Raw genomic sequence first — 23,515 nt, forward strand, 5'->3', positions numbered from 1 at the left:
GTAGTGCACAGAACATGTTTATATAGAAGAACATATGTTGCATTATTCATTCATTCAACAAATATTAGAGAACTACTTTGGGCTTGGCATAGTTCTGGGCATTGAGGGTACAGCGGAAAACAAGACAAACATTCTGTAAAAAGTAAAGCCGGAGACAGAGTGATGGGGGAAGGGCTCATTTATACTGGAAGATAAGGGAAGTGCTGGGGGAGGTGGGGGACCACAGAGTACAGGAGAATGACCAGAATGAATGACCGAGGGAGCTACCAGTGGCATATCTGAGGGAACTGCATCTGATGCAGAGGTGGTGTACAGGGAATGGAAGGTAGAGAGATTTCCATGAAGATGGGGTCAGGCACAAGCTCAGAGCTGTGCAACCAGTGGCCTAACAAGATCAAAGGGCTAGAGTGGTGGGAGTAGTCCCCCGTGGTGCAGGCAACAAGGGATGTAGGTAACAAACCTGCAGACAATTAAAAAATAAAACCAAAAGTTGATCTTCTTACTGTCATCACACACCTGTAATTCTAAACATCAGCAATACAATACTCATCCTCAAAGGGACAGCACCTCTGTACAGTACAATTTCAGTTAATGCAGAGAGAAGAGGGCAATAAGAAATTACCACTAAGCACACACCATCACAGCAATAACTGTCGTAGATAAGATCCTTCAGTGGATGCTAAAATTAAATTCAAATCAGAGGGAAAACCTTTGAGGAGAAACAGGATTTTCATAGTGTGTGTTACTCAAGATATTTATCAAGTACAGAGGGAAATGTAACTTTAGAAGGGAGAAACCCAGCAGGTATCTTCTTAACCAAGTGACCACGGTCAACATCACTAATAAGATAAGGCAATACCGTGAACTTGATATGCTGAGAAAGACATGACATTTTTTCTGTGGTATTTTTGTCAAATGTGCAAAAATGAGATGCACAAGGGATATTCACCAAAATAATTGACCATTATGGTTCAAAAGTGTCAAGGTCATGAAAGACAAAGACAGAATGAGGAACCGTCACAGTTTGGAGGAGACTGAAGAGAAACAACAGCTAAATGCAACGTGAGATCCTGTATAGGATTCTGAAACAGAAAAAGAACATAAGTGAAAAACAGGAGAAATTTGAATAAGGACAGTAATTTATTTAACAGTATTGTACATTACTGTTTACCATTACTGTGGCTTTGATCATTGTACTGTGATTATGTAAGATGCTAATATTAGGGGAAGCTTGGTGAGGGGTATGTGAAAATTCCCTTTTGTTGATACAACTTTAAGTCTAATCTTAGTTCAAAATAAAAATTAAAAAATATATTTTTTTAAGTTTTAAAATAGTCCTGCCAGAGTGAACCATTGGTGTTCTTCCTATAACCCCCTGAGTATAGCCCTGTCTGTAGCCGTGCTCAGAACTTCATATTTTATTCAATGTGATGGGAATCCTCCGGAGGTTTGAGAGCAGAGGAGTGATGTGATTTGATTTTTATTAACTATATTGTGGATATTGAAAAATTTTTTCATTGTAGGAGTATCAAAAAGGTTTGGAGACTGTTAGACTAGGGAATGGTAGGAGGAAATTATTTTACTAAGAAGAAACCCAGTGACTTTGTTTGATAAAGGAGAAATTGATATACAAGAAATTCCATGTTGTGAATGAGAAGGTATGTGCTGGAGTTAAAATTTGAGAGGATTTCAGTCAAGAATAAGCATGTCTGCATTTAGGCCTGTTCAATCTGGTATCTGTTTCTTAGGGTTCTGTGATCACTCTCAGTGATTTGATTTAGGAACAGTCTTGTCTACAAGATAGTTTCTCAGAATCAGTTTCAGCTCTATGACATTTTATTACTGATTCCCCCTTTCTTTAGTTTTATTTTTAAAAAATATGTGTATAAATGGATTGGTTTAAAGAACTGAACTTTGCATAATCATCTTAGTGTCCATGAAGTTGAACATAATGTCAGCCAAGAGGTCTCAAACTGTGGGCAGCCTGTGACAGAATATAGCCCACATATGTTTTGTTTGGCCCGCATGGTGCTTTAAAAGAGTTAAGGTCAACATTTTTAAAATCTGGAGTTTTATTTTCTTTCCAAGTTTTTATTTAAATTCTAGTTAGTTAACATATAGTGTAACATTAGTTTCAGGTGTAGAATTTAGTGATTCATCACTTACATACAACACCCAGATTTCTGTCTTCTCATGAAAACTGGGAGAATCTAGCAACATTGGGCCTACTTTACCACAAGGCAGCAACCAGAGTTGAGCTGGAGCAGCCTCCTTTAAATGAGTCATGTCTATTCCAGGCTACCAGAGTCTCCCCTTGCCCCCCATCTCTGTTCATTTATATTATACTTTGTATATTTGGTTTATATTTTATACCTAGTCCTATAGATATTTAAGTTTAGAGCATCTGGATAGATCACGTACCTTCATAATAACTTCCTTTCTTCCCCTTTCTAGGACTCTCCCATCCCAGAAGACAAAGACCGCCGATTTGTCTTCTCTTATTTTCTAGCCAGTGACATGATCAGTATCTTTGAACCGCCTGTTCGCAATTCTGGCATCATTGGTGGCAAGTACCTTGGCAGAACTAAAGTTGTTAAGCCGTCCTCGTCAGTGGAAAACCCCATCTACTATGGCCCTACTGACTTCTTCATTGGTGCTGTGATTGAGGGTAGGTCTAAACATGGTTTAGCTTTCCTACCCACCAAGCGAATGGATTCTTCTTAGTTGGAATTTAATTCATTTAACTCTTGTAAGAGGCAGGTAGGCTATATTCCAGCTGAAATAAAGCTTGTATGCTTATATATGTGATACAGTGTCTTAATCTGTTTCCTTATCAATTAACTAGAAGTTGGTTGCATTTGTAGGCTATGGATGTAGGCCCTGACTTCCTGAGCAAACTGAGCAAACTACTGCATATTAGTTTAGAGAACTATTGAAAATTCAGTCATCTAGTTCACAAATGCCTATCTGAATTTTTCATTGGAGGATCAGTGTTATTTTACCCCTAATTGGATGATTAAAGGCATAACCAACCTAAGTGTATTTCTACCCTCTCCCCAGTGTTTGGCCACCGGTTCATCATCCTTGATACGGATGACTATGTTTTGAAGTACATGGAGAGCAATGCTGCCCAGTATTCGCCAGAAGCACTCTTGTCCATTCAGAACCGTGTTCAAAAGCGAGAAGCTCCTGCACTGGAATTGGAAAAGTATGTTTGCCTGTCTAGGGTCCACTTTGGCTTTGGCACATATAAGATATTTAGGAAATACTTCTTGGTAAAATAGATGGGTAATCACATTTTAGATTTTCAGATTTCCCTCACCAAATGGGAGTTATTAGACATATGCAAAAGGCTTCCTGAGTCCATTATCGTAACTAGAAACTTAGAACTTTTTCAACTTCATTTACTTAGCAAATAATTATTGAATGCCTAGTAGGTATCAGATACTCTCACTAAGCCCTTGGGCTTTTTATCAGTCAGCAGAATAGATGAGAAGTTGCTCTTCTCATGGAGTTGACCTTTTAAGCAGTAGGAGGGAGACAGCCAATAAACAACACAGTAGGTGATGGGTGGTATGGAAAAGTGGAGGACAATAGGAGGATAAGGATATCTGGAGGGTGGTGGTAGGTTGCAGTTGATGTGGGGAGCCTGGCACACCTAGAGAACGTGACAGCGAGCAAACACTTGAAGGAAAAGGAGTTAGGTATGTGGATATGTGGGGGAGGAGCTATCCAGGAAGAGGGAATGGCAAGTGTGAAGGCCCAGCCTGCCTCAGGTACTGGCAAGAAGCAAGCAGATGGGAGCCGGGGAGTGAGAGGAGGGGTGGGGGGTTAGAACCTAACAGGGGACTAGATCAGGTAGGCCCCACTGGGTCTTTGGGAAAATGTTGACTTTTCTCTGAGTGACATGGAGAGCCACTGTGGGGGGTTCTGTGTCAAGGAATGGCAAGATTTGACATGTGTTTTAAAAGAACCCCCCTGGCTCTTATGCTGAGACTAGATCAGGAGGGAGATGAGTTAGGATGATATGGTAGCAATCCAGGCAAGAGGGGACGATGTGTGACCAGGTGCGTCAGTGAACGTGGGGAAAAGTGCTTTTATTCAGGATGTATTTTGAAGGTAGAGCCAATGGGACTTCAGACAGATTGTATAAAGGATTTAAGACCGCGGTTAAAAATGACTGCAAGGTTTTTGTCCTGAGCAGCTGGAAGGAAGGAGTTGCCATCAACTGAGATGGGAAAGATGTGCATTATGGGTAAAGGAGGGTTTTGTTTTTTTTTTCTTTTTGGTTGGTGGAGGATTTCAGTTTTGGTTATTGTAGGAGTTCTGACAACACTGACTCCATCTTTGGCCCGCCATCTTGTTCATGCCCATACAAAGTCCCTGCTGGGGGCTGGTGTGTTCCTGGCCCAGTGGTGGTTAATGTCTGCCCTGACTGGACTGCAGGAAGGCTTGTTCTGATCTTTCCTAAAGTGGTACATAGAAGGCCTGCTTTCAGTAACTGGTAGAGCTGGCTGGCACACAGAAGGCCCCGCTGTAGGTAGCTGGTAGAGCTGGCTGGGGCACAGAAGGCCCCGATACAGCAGGGCAGGTGGTGGGTCACTGGTAGAGATGGCTGGGGCACAGAAGGCCTGCTTTAGGTAACCAGTAAAGATCCTTTGGTGCACAAATGGTAGCACTTTAGATAGCTACCCTGTGACCTCACCACCATACCCCTCGCTCCATGAAAGCTGGGGATTGAGGTCCCAACTGGATGGAGAATGGGGGCAGAGAATAGCTGGGTACTACCTGGATCCATCTACCCGATCCCCCTGTCAGTAACTTACCCTGAAAGAAACTATATAAATGGTATGGAGTGGCTTACTTTGTTTTTCAGCCTTAAAGTGCCTTTCTGTTCCAGGGGATACTTTACTGACCCTCCTCCACCTTCTAACAGATACCCTAGGTTTAAGGTAACTATTGGATATCTAGGTAGAAATATCAAACAGGCCTTTGGATATATAAATCTGGGTTTCAGGTCTGGGCTGGAGATGTAAATGTGGAAGCTGTTGGCATATAGATGATGTTTTAGGCCACAGGACTGGGTGAAATCTCTAAGGGAGTCCATTTAAATGAAGAAAATAGCTCCAAGGACTAGGCTCTGAGTCCTTCAAAAGTAAGCATCGAGGGAGGAGACTGGGAAGGACAGCTAGTGAGGCAGGAAGAAAACGAAGTGGGTGTGGTGCCCTGGAAGTCAGGTGAAGGAAGTGCAGGCCACCCTCCCTTTGCACAGAGCATGGGACCCTAAAAACAGCCATGCAAAAATAATCTTAATAATTAATGGGAAAATTTACTGTTGTTCTGTGACCTGTAAAAATTTCGGTCAAAACATGAAAAAAACATGAATGTATAGGGACATTGAATGGTTATGAATGTATAGGGACATGAAAAAAATAGTAAAACCAGTTTTTATTTGGTACACTGTGATTTAAAACATTAGCAACATTAAGAATTAAAGTGTTTTACCTCTTTGTAAAACACTTGCCAGGGTGCCTGGGTGACTCAGTCAGTTGAGAGTCCAACTCTTGATTTTGGCTCAGGTCATGATCCCAGGGTTGTGGGATCAAGCCCCGCATCGGGCTGTCTGCATTGGCGGCTCGGAACCTGCTTGGGATGGTCTCTCTCAAAACTTGCCAAGACTAGGTTGAACAGTGCTTGCCTTGTTCAGAGCGAATGAGTGTCTTTTCTATGCCCTGGCAGATTGTCATAGTCCTTTCTAATTTTGGATCAGCTTTCAACATTACATTATTTTCACTTTCAATGTGGCAAAGTATCTCCTCCTCTTCTTTTAATGACCATGAAGTACCTCTGAGAGTTCTTTTAATGGGAAGTTTCTCGCTGCATCTGGGAGATCCTTATCCTTCCCGAGCACCCAGTCTCCACATTTGGGCCTTGGGCTGCCTGTCCCGTCTGTGCACTCGTTGAGAGTCACCAATGGTGGTGGTGGCCATTTTCCTGGTCAGCTACTTCTGTACCTCCATTATGTTAGATTCCAGGTTTACTTCCAGTGTTAGAACTTTCTGTTGTCTTTGCTTCACTTCCACTTTTCTTGGCCCATTTCCTTTTCAGTGATACATTTCAGATATACATTTTGCCATCTATGTGTGAGCAGAAAAATAGATACCCAGTGGCCAGTCACTGACAGACTTTGAAAAAAGTGCAATGATGGTCACCGATCGATGTGCATGTGTTGTTTGTGTGGTGATTAGTACATTGACCAGCCTGACAGTGAGTTTGTGCTTTGTGCAGTTCCTCACAGTCAATACACTGTGGTCACTGAAATTTGAACCATGTTGTTAAGGGACTGGGTCATTTAACTCAACAGTGGCAACTGAAATTCATGCATATCTGAACCTTGCAAAGGGAGAGCCTACTATATGTCAAGGAAGACAGAATGATTCATTGTGTCAAATGGGGATGTAGCAATGTAGGGGGATCCAAGTGGGAGTTTCAGTAGAATGGGAAGGGCAGGAGAACCTGATGGGAGGGGATATAAGAGAGAATGGGAGGAGAGGAATTTGAGACCCTAGAATTATAGACAACTCTTCTGAGGAAGTTTGCTGTAAAGGGGAGGAAACCTGGGCAGTCAGAGGAACTAGAGTCAACAGGGAAGGTTTTTGTTTATTTTTAAGATAAAATAAATAACAGCCTATTTGTACATAAATGGGAATGAGTTTGCAGAAAGGGAAACTGACAAATGTGTGAGTGGGGAGCTTTGTGGAGAATGGGCCAGAGGATGGGACTCGGTACCTGGTGGAGACAGAAGCACCAAGCATTCATCTCTGGCACTTGTTCTCAAACTTTCTGGTCTCAGAGCACCTGTATGCTGCTAAAAATTAGTGAGGACCACAAAGAGTTTTTGTTCGTGTGGTTTTCATCTATTGATATTCACCATATTGAAAATTATATCTGAGAAATTTTTAAATATTTATTAGTTTTTTAAAAAAATAATAAACCCATTTCATGTTAACACAGACAACAATATTTTATTAAAAGTAACTACATTTTCCAGAGGCACCTGTCAGTCAATTAAGTGTTTGACTCTTGGTTTTGGGTCGTGATCCCATGGTTTGTGGGATCAACCCCTGCATTGGGCTCTGTGCTGATAGCACGGAACCTCCTTGGGATTCTCTCTCTTTGCCTCTCCCCTGTGCATGATTCTCTCTCTCTCTCTCTCTCTCTCTCTCTCTGTCTTTCTCTCAAAGTAAATAATTTTTTTAATGACTATATTTTCCAAACAGAAAAATAGAAGAGTGGCATTGTTTTACATTTCTGCAAATCTCTTTAATGTGTGACTTTATTAATAGACGACAGCTGGGTTTTCATCTGCTTCTGTATTCAGACTGCTGTGTTACCATTGGTCATGTAATCTTTGGAAAACTCCATTGTGCATTTGTGAGAAAACAAAAGTTAAAAAGCAAATAATACTGGTTTAGTAGTATTATGAGAATAGAGCTTCCAGGAGTCCTGGGATTACTCTTTGAAACCTTGATCTATGGCAGTAGGTAGGAAGACGGACAGTGTGGGTGCAGCATCTGGAAGGTGGGTGAATATGGTTGAGGGGCCCTTCTCAGTGTGCCATTTTCAGAGCAGTCATGTCACAGGAAGAGTAAGGATGGGGACATGTTGGAGGTTTCGGGAGAGAGGAGAAGCTGTGAAATGCACCATTCTATTGACTATATTGATAAAATAAATATAAAAATAAAATGAAAATAAATGCATAGCATTATTTGATCTAAGAAATGAACTGGCAATTATAATTGTTATTCACCATCAATCAAATAATGCATCTTACTTCTGGAGTTGTAAAAAATGTGAAACAAACGTCACAGGCCTAATGAAAGACAACAGCTGTCTAGGAAAGCGGGAGGGTGCATGGACTGGACAAGCACTGTTTGATGACTGGGCAGCATTAAGGGCTGAGGAGAGATTCGTGGTCATCTATCTAATTCAAGTACTTCTCAGAAGTTTTTTCTGTAATTTCCCTTTATCTGTGCAAATACCAGCAACACTGGAAGGCTTCTTGCTTTGGCATACTATCAGGAGAATCTTTTTTTTTTTTTTTTTTTCTGAGAAAAAGATAATGTGTGGCCCTTAGGATAAGATACCAATGAAAATAAAAAGAAATTCAAATTCAAGTTCTGGGTTAAGAGTTCCATTGCTATCCCTGTTTTGACCCTCATCTTCCCTCTCTTCTATTGTAATGGGCCAGAAAATGCTTGAAGGTGATATGAAGCCAGGCATCGCATCTTCCCTGTCTTCTATCCGTTCTGTCTTTGGCTCCTAACTCCTCCCATCTGGGAAAGAACTCACTCTAAGGGGATACAAATCCTTTATTTGACTAATCATCACCAAGAATAATGAAAGGGGATCTCGAGTACTTGTCAGACCTGAGTACTTCTTGTGTCAAGTGTCAATCACAGCATGATAAAATTAGGAGTTAGCCTTTTTTTTTTTTTTTAAGTTTATTTTGAGAGAGCGTGAGCTGGGTAGAGGCAGAGAGAAAGGGAGAGAGAGATCCCAAGCAGGCTCTCTGTGGGGCTTGATCTCAAACTGTGAGATCATGACCTGAGTTGGTATCAAGGGCTGGACGTTCAACAGTCTGAGCCACCCAGGCACCCTTGGTTAGCCATTTGCTTTCTCAGAGCCAGAAAATTAAAAAGTGCCCAGGGAATTACTGACTTTATCTGAAGCTTTTTTTGGGTTTTGGGTCCTTGCTGCAAAAACAAATGCTCATAAATCCACCCCTCTACAGGAAATCTCCATGCATTTATATATTATCAATTAGCATCCCCATTTGTGCTCTTCATTTTCAAGAGGACACTCCTCCCCTGCTCACTGTGATCTTTTTCATCCTTTTTCACTTCCAGCCACGTTTCCTATACAGACATGATCAAATATTCTCTCTCTCTCTCTTTTTTTTTCTTTCTGTTTTTTTTTTGTACCCCAAGCTCTTCCATATTCACTTTGCAGTTGGTCTCAAATATGAGGCCAAATGATGCAAGGTAAGTTCAATTTTCCCATTCTTCACCTTAGAAAGTTTCCAAGCTGTCATTCATCTTCTCTTTACCTTCTTGTCAAAGATAAGTAGCTCCCATTTCTCCAAGTTTATTTCTTTTGTTTTGGGTATGTAACCACCTCCTTTCTGACTGCTTCAGAATCCATGCTTCATAAGTTGCTTTCTTGAAGGTCGTCAATTATTTCCATATCTAATGGTCTTTTCTCATTTATTCATCAACTCAACAGATATCTGAGCTTGCGTGCTGTGCCAGACCTTCATAAATGCTTAGGAAAATATATGACAGAGTAGGTAGTAAATAGATTAGGCTTTGTGGGCCATACCGTGTCTGTTGGAACCACTCAACTCTGCCCTTACAGAGTGATAGCTGTCATAGACAATGTGTAAATTAAGGTGTGGCTGTACACAAATTAGACTTTATTTAGAAGAACAGGCAGCAGGTTGGTGTTGAACTGTTGTAGTTTGCCAAGTCCCTGGTCTAGTGGTAAGCCTTGTTTGATCTACATGTAAGTTACTCTTTGCCATCACCCCTTCCTTTTTTAATTCCATTACCTTGTTTTATTTACTTAAACATTTTTTTTTACCATTTTATTTTTTTAATTTATATCTAAGTTAGCATATAGTGCAACAATGATATCAGGAGTAGATTCTTTTATGCCCCTTACCCATTTAGCCCATCCTCCCTCCCACAACTCCCCAGTAACCCTCAGTTTGTTCTCCATATTTATGAGTCTCTTCTGTTTTATCCCCCTCCCTGTTTTTATATTATTATTAGGTCCCTTCCCTTATATTCATCTGTTTTCTATCTTAAAGTCCTCATATAAGTGAAGTCAGATGATATTTGTCTTTCTCTAATTTCATTTAGCACATTACCCTCTAGTTCCATTCATGTACTTGCAAATGTCAAGATTTCCTTCTTTTTGATTGCCGAGTAATACTCCATTGTGTGTGTGTGTGTGTGTGTGTGTGTGTGTGTGTGTGTGTGTGTATGCACATATATATATAGATATAGATATATGAGAATATATATATATATATATATATATATATATATATATATATATATATTGAGCATTTTTTCATTTGTCAGTTGGCCATCTGGATGTCTTCTTTGGAGAAGTGTCTATTCATGTCTTCTGCCCATTTCTTCACTGGATTATTTGTTGTTTGGGTGTTGAGCTCGAGAAGTTCTTTATAGATTTTGGATATTAACCCTTTATCTGATAGGTCATTTGCAAATATCTTCTCCCATAGTGTCGGTTGCCTTTTAGTGTTGCTGATTATTTCCTTCGCTTTTTATTTTGATGAGGTCCCAATTGTTTACTTTTGCTTTTGTTTCCCTTGCCTCCTGAGATGTGTTGAGTAAGGAATTGCTGCGGCCAAGGTCAAAGAGGTTTTTGCCTGCTTCCTCCTTGAGGATTTTTATGGCTTCCTGTCTTACATTTATTTAGGTCTTTCATCTATTTTGAGTTTATTTTTGTGTATGATATAAGAAAGTGGTCCAGGTTCATTTTACTGCATGTCACTGTCCAGTTTTTCCAGCACCATTTGCCAAAGAGACTATCTTTAAAATTTTTTAACATAGTGTTGTATTTGTTTCAAGTGTATAATAATATATTCACCTATTCTATACATTACTCAGTGTTTATCACAATAAGTGTACTCTTAATCCCCTTTACCTATTTCACCCATGCCCCCCACCTCCCCTCTGGTAACCAGTTCTCTAAATTTAAAAGTCATTTTTGGGTGTCTTTTTTTCTTTGTTCATTTGTTTTGTTAAATTCCACATATGAATGAAATAATATGGTGTTTGTCTCTTATTTCACTTAGCATTATACTCCCTAGCTCCATCCATGTTGTTGCAAATGGCAAAATTTCATTATTTTTTATGGCTGAGTAATATTCCATTGTGTGTGTGTATATGTGTGTGTATACCACACTTTCTTTATCCATTCATCTATCAATGGACACAATTTCCATGATTTGGCTGTTGTAAATAATTATGTAATAAACATAGGGGTGCATAAATCTTTTCAAATTCCTGTTTTCATATTCTTTGGGTAAATACCCAGAACTGGAGTTACTACATCATATGGTAATTCTTTTTTTAATTTTTTGAGAAAACTTCATACTGTATGTTGTCCACATGGCTGCACCAGTTTGCAGTCCCACCAACAGTGCATGAGTGTTCCTTTTTCTATACATCCTTGCCAATGCTTGTTGTTTCTTGGGTTTTTTATCTTAGCCATATTGATAGGTGTGAGGTGATATCTCATTATGGTTCTGATTTGCATTTCTCTCAAAAAAGTTAATGAGTATCTTTTCATGTGTCTCTTGGACACATGGATATCTTCTTTGGACAAATGTTTGTTCATATCTTCTACCTATTTTTTTTTAACTTTTTTTTTTTTTTTTACATTTTTGTTTATTTTTGAGAGACAGAGACAGAGCACATGTGGGGGAGAGGCAGAGAGAGAAAGAGACGCAGAATCAGAAGCAGGCTCCAGGCTCTGAGCTGTCAGCACAGATCCCGATGCGGGACTTGAACTCACAAACTGTGAGATCATTACCTGAGCTGAAGTTGGACACTTAACCAACTGAGCTTCCTGGGTGCCCCTCTCCTACCTATTTTTAATTAGATTATTTACTTTTTTTGGTGTTGACTTGTATAAGTTCTTTAGATGCTAACCCTTTATTGGGTGTGGCATTTACAAATCTCTTCTCCCATTTGGTAGGTTGTCTTTTAGTTTTGCCAATTGTGTGCTGTGCAGAAGCTTTTTTACTTTGATATAGTCTCAATAGTTAATTTTTGCTTTTGTTTCCCTTCCTTCAGGAGACTTATCTAGAAAAATGTTGCTATGGCTGATGTCAAAGAAATTACTGCCTATGCTCTCTTCTAGGATTTTTATGGTTTCAGGTCTCACATTTAGGTCTTTAACACATTTTGAGTTTTTTTTATTTTTTTTTATTTTTCATGTAGCTATCCAGTTTTCCCAGCACCATTTATTGAAGAGATTATCTTTTTCACATTGCATATTCTTTTTTTGTAATGTTTATTTAATTTTGAGAGAGAGACATAGAGTGTGAGTGGGGGAGGGGCAGAAAGAGAGGGAGACACAGAATTTTGAAGCAGGCTCCAGGCTCTGAGCTGTCAGCACAGAGCCTGTTACGGGGCTCGAACCCATGAACCATGAGATCATGACCTGAGCTGAAGTCCGGCCCTTAACCAACTGACCCACCTAGGCACCCCCTGTGTATTCTTTTTTTTTTAAGTTATTTATTTTGAGAGAGAGATTGAGCACAGGAGGGCAGAGAGAGGGAGAGAGAGAGAATCTCAAGCAGGCTCCATACTGTCAGTGCAGAGCCTGATGCAGTGCTTGATCTCACAAACTGTGAGATCATGACCTGAGCCAAAATCAATAGTTGGATACTTAACTGACTGAACCACCCAGTTGCCCTCGTATTGTATATTCTTGTCTCCTTTGTCAAAGATTAATTGACCATGTTATTGTGGGTTTATTTCTGGGCTCTCTGTTCTGTTCCATTGATCTATGTGTCTATTTTTGTGCCAGTACCATACTGCTTTGATTATTACAGCTTTGTAGTATGTCTTGAAATCTGGGATTGTGATACCTCCAGTTTTGTTTTTCTTTTTTAAGATTTCTTTGGCTGTTGGGGTCCTTTGTGGTTCCACACAGATTTTAGGAATATTCTACTTCTGTGAAAAATACTCTTGGTATTTTGATAGGGATTGCAATGTATAAATTTAGGGATAGGAATTTAAATGTATAAATTGCTTTGCGTAGTATGGACATTTTTAACAGTGTTTGTTCTCCCAGTCCACAAACATGGAATAGCTTTCCATTTGTTTGTGTCATCTTCAATTTCTTTCATCAGTGTTTTATAGTTTTTAGAGTACAGGTTCACCTCCTTGGTTAAGTTTATTCCTAGGTATTTTATTATTTTTGGTACAATTGTAAATGAACTATTTTCTTAATTTCTCTTTCAGCTACTTCATTATTAGTGTATAGAAATGCAGTGGATTTCTCTCTATTGATTTTGTATCCTGTGACCTTACCAAATTCATTTATCAGTTCTAGGGGTTTTTTGGTGGAGTCTTTGGGGTTTTCTATATCATGTCATCTGCACATAGTGACAGTTTTACTTCTTTCTTACCAATTTGGTTGCCATTTATTCTTTTCTCTTATTGCTGTGGCTAGGACTTTCAGTACTATGTTGAATAAAAGTGGTGACAGTGAACATCCTTGATCTTAGGGGAAAAGCTCTCAGTTCTTCACCATTGAGTATGATGTTAGTTGTGTGCTTTTCACATATGGCCTTTATTATGTTAAAGTATGTTCCCTCTATCTCTACTTTGTTGAGGGTTTTTGTCATGAGTTGATGTTATATTTTATCATATGTTTTTACTGCATCTATTGAAATGATCACATAGTTTTTATCCTTTCTCTTACAGATGTAATGTATCTTGTCGATTTGTGTATATTGAATCAGCCTTGCATCCTGGGGCCTGCTTGATTGTGGTGAATTATTTTTTTAATGTATTGTTGGATTTGGTTTCCTAATACTTTGTTGAGGAATTTTGCATCTATGCTCATCAGAGATACTGGCCTGCTCTTTTTTTGTAATGTCTTTATCTGGTTTTGGTATCAGGGTAATGCTGGCCTCATAGAATGAATTTGACAGCTTTCCTTCCTGTTTTATTTCTTGGAATAGTTTGAGAACAATAGGTATTAAGTCTTTAAATATTTGGTAGAATTTACCTGTAAAGCCATCTGGCCCTCGACTTTTATTTGTTGGGAGTTTTTTTTGTAATTAAAATATTTTTTTAAACATTTATTCATTTTTGAGAGACAGAGGAGAAACAGAGCATGAGTGGGGCTGGGGCAGAAAGAGAAGGAGACACAGACTCGGAAGCAGGCTCCAGGCTCTAGGCTCTGAGCTGTCAGCACAGAGCCCAACGCAGGGTTTGAACTCACAGACCATGCGATCATGAGCTGAGCTGCAGTCAGAACCTTAACGGACTGAATCACCCAGGCACCCGTTAGGAGTTTTTTGATTACTGATTCTATTTTATTGCTGGAAATCAGTCTGTTCAAATTTTCAGTTTCTTCCTGATTCAGTTTTGGGAGGTTATGTTTCTAGGAATTTGTCTTTTTCTTCTAGGCTGTCTAGTTTGTCAGAATATTATAAAAAACTATATACCTTTACAGTCCTTTGAATTTGTGTGGTGTCAATTATTTCTCATTTATGGTTTCAAGTTCTTTTTTTATTTTTTAAATTTTTTTATGAGTCTGGCTACAGGCTTGTCAATTTTGTTGGTCTTTTGAAAGAACCAGCTCCTGGTATCATTGTACTGTTCTATTGTTTTGGGTTTGTTTTGTTTTTTTGTTTTTTGGGTTTTTTTTTAGTTTCTATTTCGTTTATTTCTGCTCTAATCTTTATTGTTTACTTTTACTGGTTTGGGGTTTTGTTTGTTCTTCTTTTCCTAGGTATTTCTAGGTTAGTTTGATTATTTGAGGTTTCTCTTACTTCTTGAGGTAGGCCTATATTGCTATAATCTTTCCTCTTAGAACCACTTATGCTGCATCCTAAAGATATTGGACCATTGTTTTCATTCATCTCATGTATTTTTTATTTCTTCTTTGATTTCTTGGTTGACTCATTCATAGTAGCATGTTATTTAGCCTTCATGTATTTGTGTTCTTTCCAGACTTGTGTGTGTGCACGTGCATGCGCGCACACGCATGCGCAGTTGATTTCTAGCTTCATAGTGTTGTCACAAAAGATTCATGGTATGACTTCAGTCTTTTTTAATTTGTTGACACTAGTTTTGTGGCCTAATATATGGTCTATTCTGGAGAACATTCCATGTGCACTTGAAAAGAATGTGTAATCTGCTGTTTTAGGATGGAATGTTCTGAGTACTCTTAAATCATCTGGTCCAGTGTGTTATTCAAAACCACTGTTTCTTTGTTGATTTTCTGTTTGGATGATTTATCCATTGACGTAAGTGGGGTATTAAAGTCCCTTACTATTACTGCATTACTATCATTCACTTCCTCTATGTTTGTTATTAACTGCTTTATGTATTTGGGTACTCCCATATTAAGTGCACATATTTACAATTGTTATGTCTTCTTGTTGGATTGTTCCCTTTGTTTCAAAGTGTATTTTGTCTAAGTATTGTGACCCTGGCTTTCTTTTCACTGCCATTTGCATGATTAATGCTTTTCCGTCCCTTCACTTTCAATCTGCAGGTGTCTTTAGATCTGAAATGAGTCATATAGGCAACATATAGACGGTCTTGCTTTTTTATCCATTCCATAACCCTATGTCTTTTGATTGGAACATAGTCCATCTCTCTTCTCTCATAGTTTGCTGGCTTTCTTTAGTGATGTAGTTGGATTCATTTCTCTTCATTGTTTGAATATCTATTACCAGTTTTTGATTTGTGGCTACTATTAAGATTGTAACATCTTCTGCCTATAGCAGTCTATATTAAGTTGATGTTCACTTAAATTTGAAACCCATCCTAAAAGCACTAAATTTTTGCTCCTCTTCCCTTCATGACTAGATATATGGTGTCATAATTTACATCTTTTTATCTTTTTTTAATCCCTTGACTGATTTTATAGATATGCTTAATTTTACTTCTTTAGTGCTCCCTACTTTTCTTAATCCTTATGGGCTTTCACTTCCTTTCAAAGCATCCCGTGTAACATTTCTTGCAGATCTGGTTTAGCTGCGATGAATTCTTTTCACTTTTGTTTATCTGAAAAACTATTTATCACTCTTTCTATTATGAATGATAACCTTGCTGCATAGAGTATTCTTGACTGCAGGCTTTTTTCTTTCAGCACTTTGGCCTGCAAAATTTCTGCTAAAATATTAGCTGATAGCTTTTTAGGGGTTCCTTTGTATGTAACTAGTTTCTTTTCTCATGCTGCTTTTGAGAGTCTCTCTTTATCATTACTTTCTGCTATTTAAATTACTATGTGCCTAGGTGTGGACCTGTTTAGGTTGATTTTGTTGGGGCTCTCTGTGCCTCCTGGGTCTGGATTTCTGTTTCCTTCCCCAGATTCAGGAAGTTTTCAGCTCTTACTTCTTCAGGTACATTTTCTACCACGTTTTCTCTCTCTTCCCCTTCTGGAATCCCTATAATGTGAATGTTATTATTGTTTGATGGCGTTGTTGCATTCCCTTAATCTGTTTTTATTTTTTGTTATTCTTTTTTCTCTCTCCTGTTCAGCTTGATTGCTCTCCATTACTCTGTCCTTCAGGTCACTGATTCATTCTTCTGTTTCCTCAGGCCTAGTATTTGTTCCCTCTAAGTATATTTTTAATTTCAGTTAGTGAGTTCTTCATCTGTGATTAGTTCCTTTTTATGTTTTCTATCTCTTAGTCGAGGGTCTTACTGAAGTCATCCACTCAAGTTCAGTGAGTATCTTTATGAGCATGACTTCAGGTTCTCTCTCAGGCATATTACTTATCTCTGTTTTGTTTAGCTCTCTTGCTGTGATTTTGTCCTGTTGTTTCATTTGGAACATATTGTTCTGTCTCATTTTTTCTCTCTGTTGTCTGTTTCTATGTGTTAGAAAAGTCAGCTACAACTCCTGCTCTTGAAAGTAGTGGCTTTATGAAGAAGAGGTCGTGGAGTGTCCTGCAGTGCTGTGTCCCCTGTTCACCAGAACCTGACGCTTCAGGGCTGTCTCCTATGTGGGTTGCACGGGCCCTCCTGTTATGGCTAAGCCGCATTTGCCTTCAGTCCAGTTGTCTGCAGTGGCTCTTTTTTCCCATTGTGGGCAATGGCAGTGTTTGGTCCCTGTGGTGTTAGTGAAAGTCTGGGGCCACCTGGGACTTGAGTTGAGTCAGACCAGGCATTTGCCAAGGCTGCAATAGCACTGAACTGTAGGGCACTCTTTCTGTGTTTTCCACTGAGAAGCTTTTGTTGGTGGGCAGGGTCTGCAGTCAGATTACGTGTCTGCCCCCAGTGCACTCAAATAGTGTGTGCAGTTATCTTCCCCTCTCCCTGGGGCAGAGTCACTTTGGAGTGGTGCTGGACTCTCTCAGGGCTTCTTGTGCACTGGCAGGCTGGTGGCACCACTTTGGATGGACTCCTGCCCAGGTCAGGCTGTAGGGAGCGGGTCCACAGAAGACCATGGGGGCAGGTTGTGCAGTGCCAGCAAAGTCCATGCTGGTCTTCTGTATAAGGGGACCTGCACCCAGCAGGGGGAGAACTCTCGCCTGATCCTGGATGGAGGAGGGGTATGTCATGTCCACAGGAGAACCTGCAAACAGAGTGCGCTGGTAGCAAGCTAGGTGGAGAGTCTTCATACTGCCCTGGTTCCCCCAGGTGTCCTTGTTGTCTAGGTGTGGGGGTAGGGGGGGATGGTACCTACTCTTTTGTTCTTAAAGAAGTCTGCCAAAGATCCCTGCCCCTCCAGCACACACTCTGAGATTAGTAAACAAATCTCTCTCCTCTATACCCCCAGGCTTTTTTTTTTTTCTCCCCCAAACGTGCTTTTATGCTGTATCTTGGTGGGGCTGTTTGTTGTGCTGTCTCTTTAGGGACGTAGACTCAGTTTCCTATTGCCCTCCTGGCTCTCCCAGAGCCAAGCTGCTGATTTTTAAAGTTCCAGGTGTTAAGCCTTATTGATTGTTAAGCCTCTCTAGTGTTGAAAACCAAATGTTGTGGGGATTTTCATCTTCCCCACGTGAGTCCCCTTTGCCTGGGGTACCTCATGTAGGGTCTGCTTCTCTCTTCTGTCCACACTGCTGGAGTCCCTCCCTCCCATGGACAGTCTTGTGGGTCTGTTTGGCTGCTGACCATGTCTCTAACCTTCCTACCCTCTTTAATGTGGCCTCTTCTCTACATTTAGCTGTGGAGATCTATACTGCCACCCTTTGGGTCTTTTTTTGGGTTTACACTGGTGTGGGTGTTTTCTAGGTATATCCATAGGATGAGGTGAGCCCCTTTTTTTTTTTTTTTTTAATTTTTTTTTTTTCAACGTTTTTTTATTTTTATTTTTGGGACAGAGAGAGACAGAGCATGAACGGGGGAGGGGCAGAGAGAGAGGGAGACACAGAATCGGAAACAGGCTCCAGGCTCCGAGCCCCAGCCCAGAGCCTGACGCGGGGCTCGAACTCACGGACCGCGAGATCGTGACCTGGCTGAAGTCGGACTCTTAACCGACTGCGCCACCCAGGCGCCCCCTTTTTTGAAACCCTCTTATGAGTTCTAGAAAGTCAGAGTCTCTGATACCCCTGCTACTTCTGGAATTCTATTCTTTGTATCTTTTTGCTACTTTTTGTCTACTAGGTTGGTATTTCTCAAGGTCCTATTTTTGGTCCTCTTGTTTGCTTTTTCTAAAGCCTGACAATCTCCTCTCACCTCGTGGCACAGTGTCTAAACAAGTTGCTCTCCATCCCAACCACTCTCCTGACGCTAGTTCTAGATTCCTGTTGGCCTGTTCAGTGTGTCTTCATCCAGGTGAACCACAGCACCTCACAATTTGTACAACAAGAAAAAACGCCATTGTTGTTTCCAACTTTCTAGCACAACTGCTCTTCCTTCTTTCTGTGTGTGTCTCATAAAGTTGTGATAACAGTGTGTTGTAATAACATATGTAAAGTGCCAGCATAGTGTCTGCACACACAGGAGGCAAGCCATAAATGTTAATTGCCTGCTTTCTCTTAATCACATCAGTGTTCCATTTATCTTTGTTTGAAATCTTTGAGATTCTTTTGACCTCTTTTGTTTTGCACTATATTCAATAAGCTAAATTCTTTTATTCTATGATATGTCTTGCCTCTGACTTCTCCTTTTCATTCTCCCCACCATTTCCTAATCTAAAGCACTCAGTCAGTTAGGAGCTGCATTTGTCCACACATAACAACAACAAAAACAAATTTACATTAGCTTAACCTGTAACAGGACATCTGGAGGGAAGCACTCCAGAGCCCGTGTGGTGGCTTTGCAATGCCAACAGAGACTTGATGTTTTTTTCTCTCTTCTGAGACACCCTTAGCAAGTAGTAGCTTTAGTCCTCCTGCTTTTCACCCTGTGGCCACAAAATGAACGTTCTATCTCTAGCACTGCATTATAGTCCAGGCAGGAAGAAGGGGAAGGACAAAGGGTAAAAGACTGAACAGCCAATCTCACCACGTCTTTCCTGTTTTTAAAGGGCTTATCCAGGAGCCCCACCTAGCAAGTTCTGCTGACATCTCATTGTCTGGGCTGCATCACAGAGCCACTTTTTACTGCTGCTCCAAACAAAATAAAGGCTCTGTTAGGAAAGGGAGAGGGTGAATATTGAACAGGGGACCACTGATGTCTGCCATGCTCCCATCACTGCTTACCTAGGCCTCCACAGTACCTCCCAACTTATCTTCCCACATCCATTCTCTTTTTCCCTTAATCCACTTCACACACTATTACCAGACCAGTTTTCCTGGAACTAGGCTCCAAATTGATCATACTACTTCCCCCCTCCCCCAATTTTATTGAGGTATAAGTGTATATATTTAAAATCTACAACATGGTGATTTGATATACATTGTGAATGACTACCACAATCAAGTTAATTAACATATCCATCACCTTACATGGCTACCATTTATTTGTGTGTGTGTGTGTGTGTGTGTGTGTGTGTGTGTGTGTGGTGGGAATGTTGAAGATCTCGTAGCAAACAGCAAGTATACGGTACAGTATTATTGATAATAGTCACAATTAGACCTCCAGAACTTATTCGTCTTGTTATTGATTTTTTTTTTAACCCTTTGACCAACATCACCTTTCCCCCAGCCCCTGGTAACCACCTTCTACTCTGTTTCTATGAGTGTGACTTTTTTTAGATTCCACATATAAATGAGATTATACAGTATTTGTCTTTCTCTGGGTTATTTCACTAAGCACAATATCCTTCCAATTCATCCGTGTTGTCACCAAGGGCAGGATTTCCTTCTTTTTATGTCTGAATAATATTCTATTGGGCCATGTTTTTTATATATGTGTCACATTTTTAAAATCTATTCATCCATTGTTGGACACTTAGGTTATTTTCATATCTTGGCTATTGTGAATAATGCTGCAGTAAATATGGCACTGCAGATGTCTCCTTGAGGTCCTGATTTCTTTTCCCTCAGATACATATCCAGAAATGGGATTGCTAGATCCTGTGATAGTTCTATTTTTAATTTTTTGAGGCAATTCCATAACTTTTCCATAATGGCTGTACTAATTTACATTCCCAATGGGAATGTACAAGAGTTCCCTTTTCTCCACATCCTCTCCAAGTTGTTATCTCTTGTCTTTTCGATGATAACCATCTTAACAGGTGTTATATCTTATTGTGGTTTTGATTTACATTTCCCTCATAATTAGTGAGGTTGAGCACTTTCTCATGTGCCTCTTAGCATTTGTATATCCTTTTTGGGAAAATGTCTACCCAGGTCTTTTGCCCATGTTTTAACTGGATTGTTTGTTTATTTATTTATTTATTCATTCATTCATTTTTGCTATTGAGTTGTATGAGTTCCTTATATATTTTAGCTATCAATCCCTTATCAGATATATGGTTTGTGCCATGGTCTGAATGTTTTGTGTCCTCTCAGAATTTATATGTTGATACTAAAAAAAAATTTTTTTAATGTTTATTTTTGAGAGAGAAAGAGACAGACTGTGAGTGGGGAAGGGGCAGAGAGAGAGAGAGAGAGACAGAATCCGAAGCAAGCTCCAGACTCTGAGCTGTCAGTACAGAGCCTGATGTGGGGCTCGAATCCACAGACTGTGAGATCATGACCTGAGCCAGATCTGGAGGTTTAACCAACTGAGCCACCCAGGCGCCCCTATGTGTTGATATCTTGATCCATATTAAGAGTTCATGTGATGGTATTAAGAGGTAGGGCCTCTGGAAGGCGATTAGGTCATGAGAGTCCTATGGATGGGATTAGTGCTTATATAAAAGAGGCCCCAGAGAACTTGCTAGCCCCCTTATACCATGAGGACACAATGAGAAGATACTATCTCTGAACCAAAGAGAGAGCCTTCCCTAGCCACCATGTGGAATCTGTGGTGCCATGATCTTGGGCTTTTAGCCTCCATAATTGTGAGAAATAAATTTTGGTTGTTTATAAGCTACCTAGTCTCTGGTATTTTGTTATAGTACCCTGAGCAGACTAAGACAGCTTGTAAATATTTTCTCCCATTTCATAGATTGCCTTGTCATTTTGTTGATTATTCCTTTTGCTGTGCAAAAGCTTTTTAGTTTGAAATAGTTCTATTTGTTTTTACTTTTGTTGACTGTGCTTTTGGTGTCCTATCCAAAAAATCATTGCCAAAACCAATGTCAAAGAGCTTTCCTTTGTTTACTTCTAAGAGTTTTACAGTTCCAGGTCTTATGTTTAAGTCTTCAATCCATTTTGAATTAATTTTTGTTATCTTAAATCGAGATCCATTTTCATTCTTTTGCCTGTGGATACTCAGTTTTGCCAGCACCATTTATTAAAGAGACTGTCCTTTCTCCATTGTGTATTCTTGGCACCCTTGTCAAAGATTAGTTGACCATGTATGCGTGATTTTTATTCTTCATTCTGTTAATGTGGTATATCACATTTACTGACTTGTGTATGTTGCACCATCATTGCATAAAAAGGATAATTACCATTTGATCATGGTGTATGATCCTTTTAATGTGCTGTTTAATTTGGTTTGCTAGTGTTTTGTTGAAGATTTTTGCATCTATGTTCACCAAAGATATTGGTGTGTAATTTTCTTTAAGGGACTTTGACTGGCTTTGGTATCAGGGTAATAATGGCCTCATAAAATAAGTTTGGAAGTGTTTCCTTCTCCATATATATATATATATATTTTTTTTTTTTTTTTTTTTTTTTTTGGAGAGTTTGAGAAGGACTGGTATTAATTTTTCTTTCCTTTAATTTTCATTTAATTTTTTTAATTTACATCCTAGTTAGCATATAGTGCAACAATGATTTCAGGAGTAGATTCCTTAATGCCCCTTACCCATTTAGCCCATCCTCACTCCCATAACCCCTCCAGTAACCCTCTGTTTGTTCTCCATATTTAAGAGTCTCTTATGTTTTGGCCCCCCTCCCTGTTTTTATATTATTTTTGCTTCCCTTCCCTTATGTTCATCTGTTTTCTATCTTAAAGTCCTCATATGAGTGAAGTCAGATGATATTTATCTTTCTCCGACTAGTTTCACTTAGCATAATACCCTCTGGTTCCACCCACGTAGTTGCAAATAGCAAGATTTCATTCTTTCTGATTGCCGAGTAATACTCCATTGTATGTATGTGTATGTGTGTGTGTGTATGTGTATATATACATATATATATATATATATATATATATATATACACACACACACATATATACATGTATACATGTATACATATATATATATACTTAAAAACAAAGTTCTAAAGTTCTTAGTCTGAACTTTCCAGGTTCCACCAAGAACCTTCATAGTGTGTCTCCAAATGACCATTGAACTTCGAGTTCCAGCTTACCTTTCCACACACACTGCACTCCAGACAAACAGGTTTATTATACCAACCTCTGGCATTCCTTTCTTCATGCCTTTTCTCAGGCTCTTCCCATTGTCTGAAGTTCCTTTATTTCGTTCAGCAGGTCCAAGCCCTCACATCCTTCAAGACCATCTCCCAGTTCAGCCCTTGGTGATCCTCTCAGGCTTTGTACCTCCCCTACATGACCCCTAATGGTCATTTTCTCCCTTCTGTGAGCGACTTTATTCATTTATTTTTTTTACATTTTATTTATTTTTTTGAGACAGAGAGAGACAGAGCATGAGCAAGGGAGGGTCAGAGAGAGAGGGAGACACAGAATCCGAAACAGGCTCCAGGCTCTGAGCTGTCAGCCCAGAGCCCGGTGCAGGGCTCGAATCCACGGACCGTGAGATCATGACCTGAGCCGAAGTCAGATGCCCAACCTACTGAGCCACCCAGGCGCCCCTGTGAGCGACTTTAAAGTCCATGTCTTAATTCCCTTCTGGAGAGCAGGGATCCTTACTAGAAACTGGTTCCTTGTCGTACTCAGCCAAACATGTTCAATAAATAGTTGTTAGATGAGTGACTATTTCTACTAGGACTGTGAAAAGAACTTTGTTCAAAGCTGACATTTGTGTGCACTTGCTATGTCAGGTACTAAGTGCTTTATATGTAATAGTTCATTTAATTCTCAAAGCAATCTTTATGAGGTGGCTTCCTTTCAAACTCCCCTATGACAGATAATGAAATTGAGGCATAGAGCAGTTAGGTAATCTACTTAAGATCATGCAGGCTTTAAGTGGTAAAACAGCTATTGAACCAGTCAGATTCTAGAGCTCATGCTCTTACTACAATTTCTTCTCTCTCACCAGAGAAAAGCACCAAAAAATCGAGGAGGTTGTTACTCAG

At 39.7% G+C, this 23,515-nt stretch overlaps 1 protein-coding gene across 1 annotated transcript in view; it reads left to right on the top strand.

Annotated features, from left to right (window-relative positions):
* The window catches only part of EFHC1 (EF-hand domain containing 1), a 66,690-nt gene that overhangs the window by 38,549 nt on the left and 4,626 nt on the right, over positions 1-23,515 (top strand). Inside the window, exons 8-9 of the mRNA XM_042939038.1 lie at positions 2,455-2,668; positions 3,061-3,208. Coding sequence (XP_042794972.1) covers positions 2,455-2,668; positions 3,061-3,208 — 362 coding nt within the window. The remainder of the gene's footprint in view (positions 1-2,454; positions 2,669-3,060; positions 3,209-23,515) is intronic.

The sequence above is a fragment of the Panthera leo genome, chromosome B2, assembly GCF_018350215.1.
Source record: "Panthera leo isolate Ple1 chromosome B2, P.leo_Ple1_pat1.1, whole genome shotgun sequence".
In the NCBI taxonomy this organism is placed as follows: domain Eukaryota; kingdom Metazoa; phylum Chordata; class Mammalia; order Carnivora; family Felidae; genus Panthera; species Panthera leo.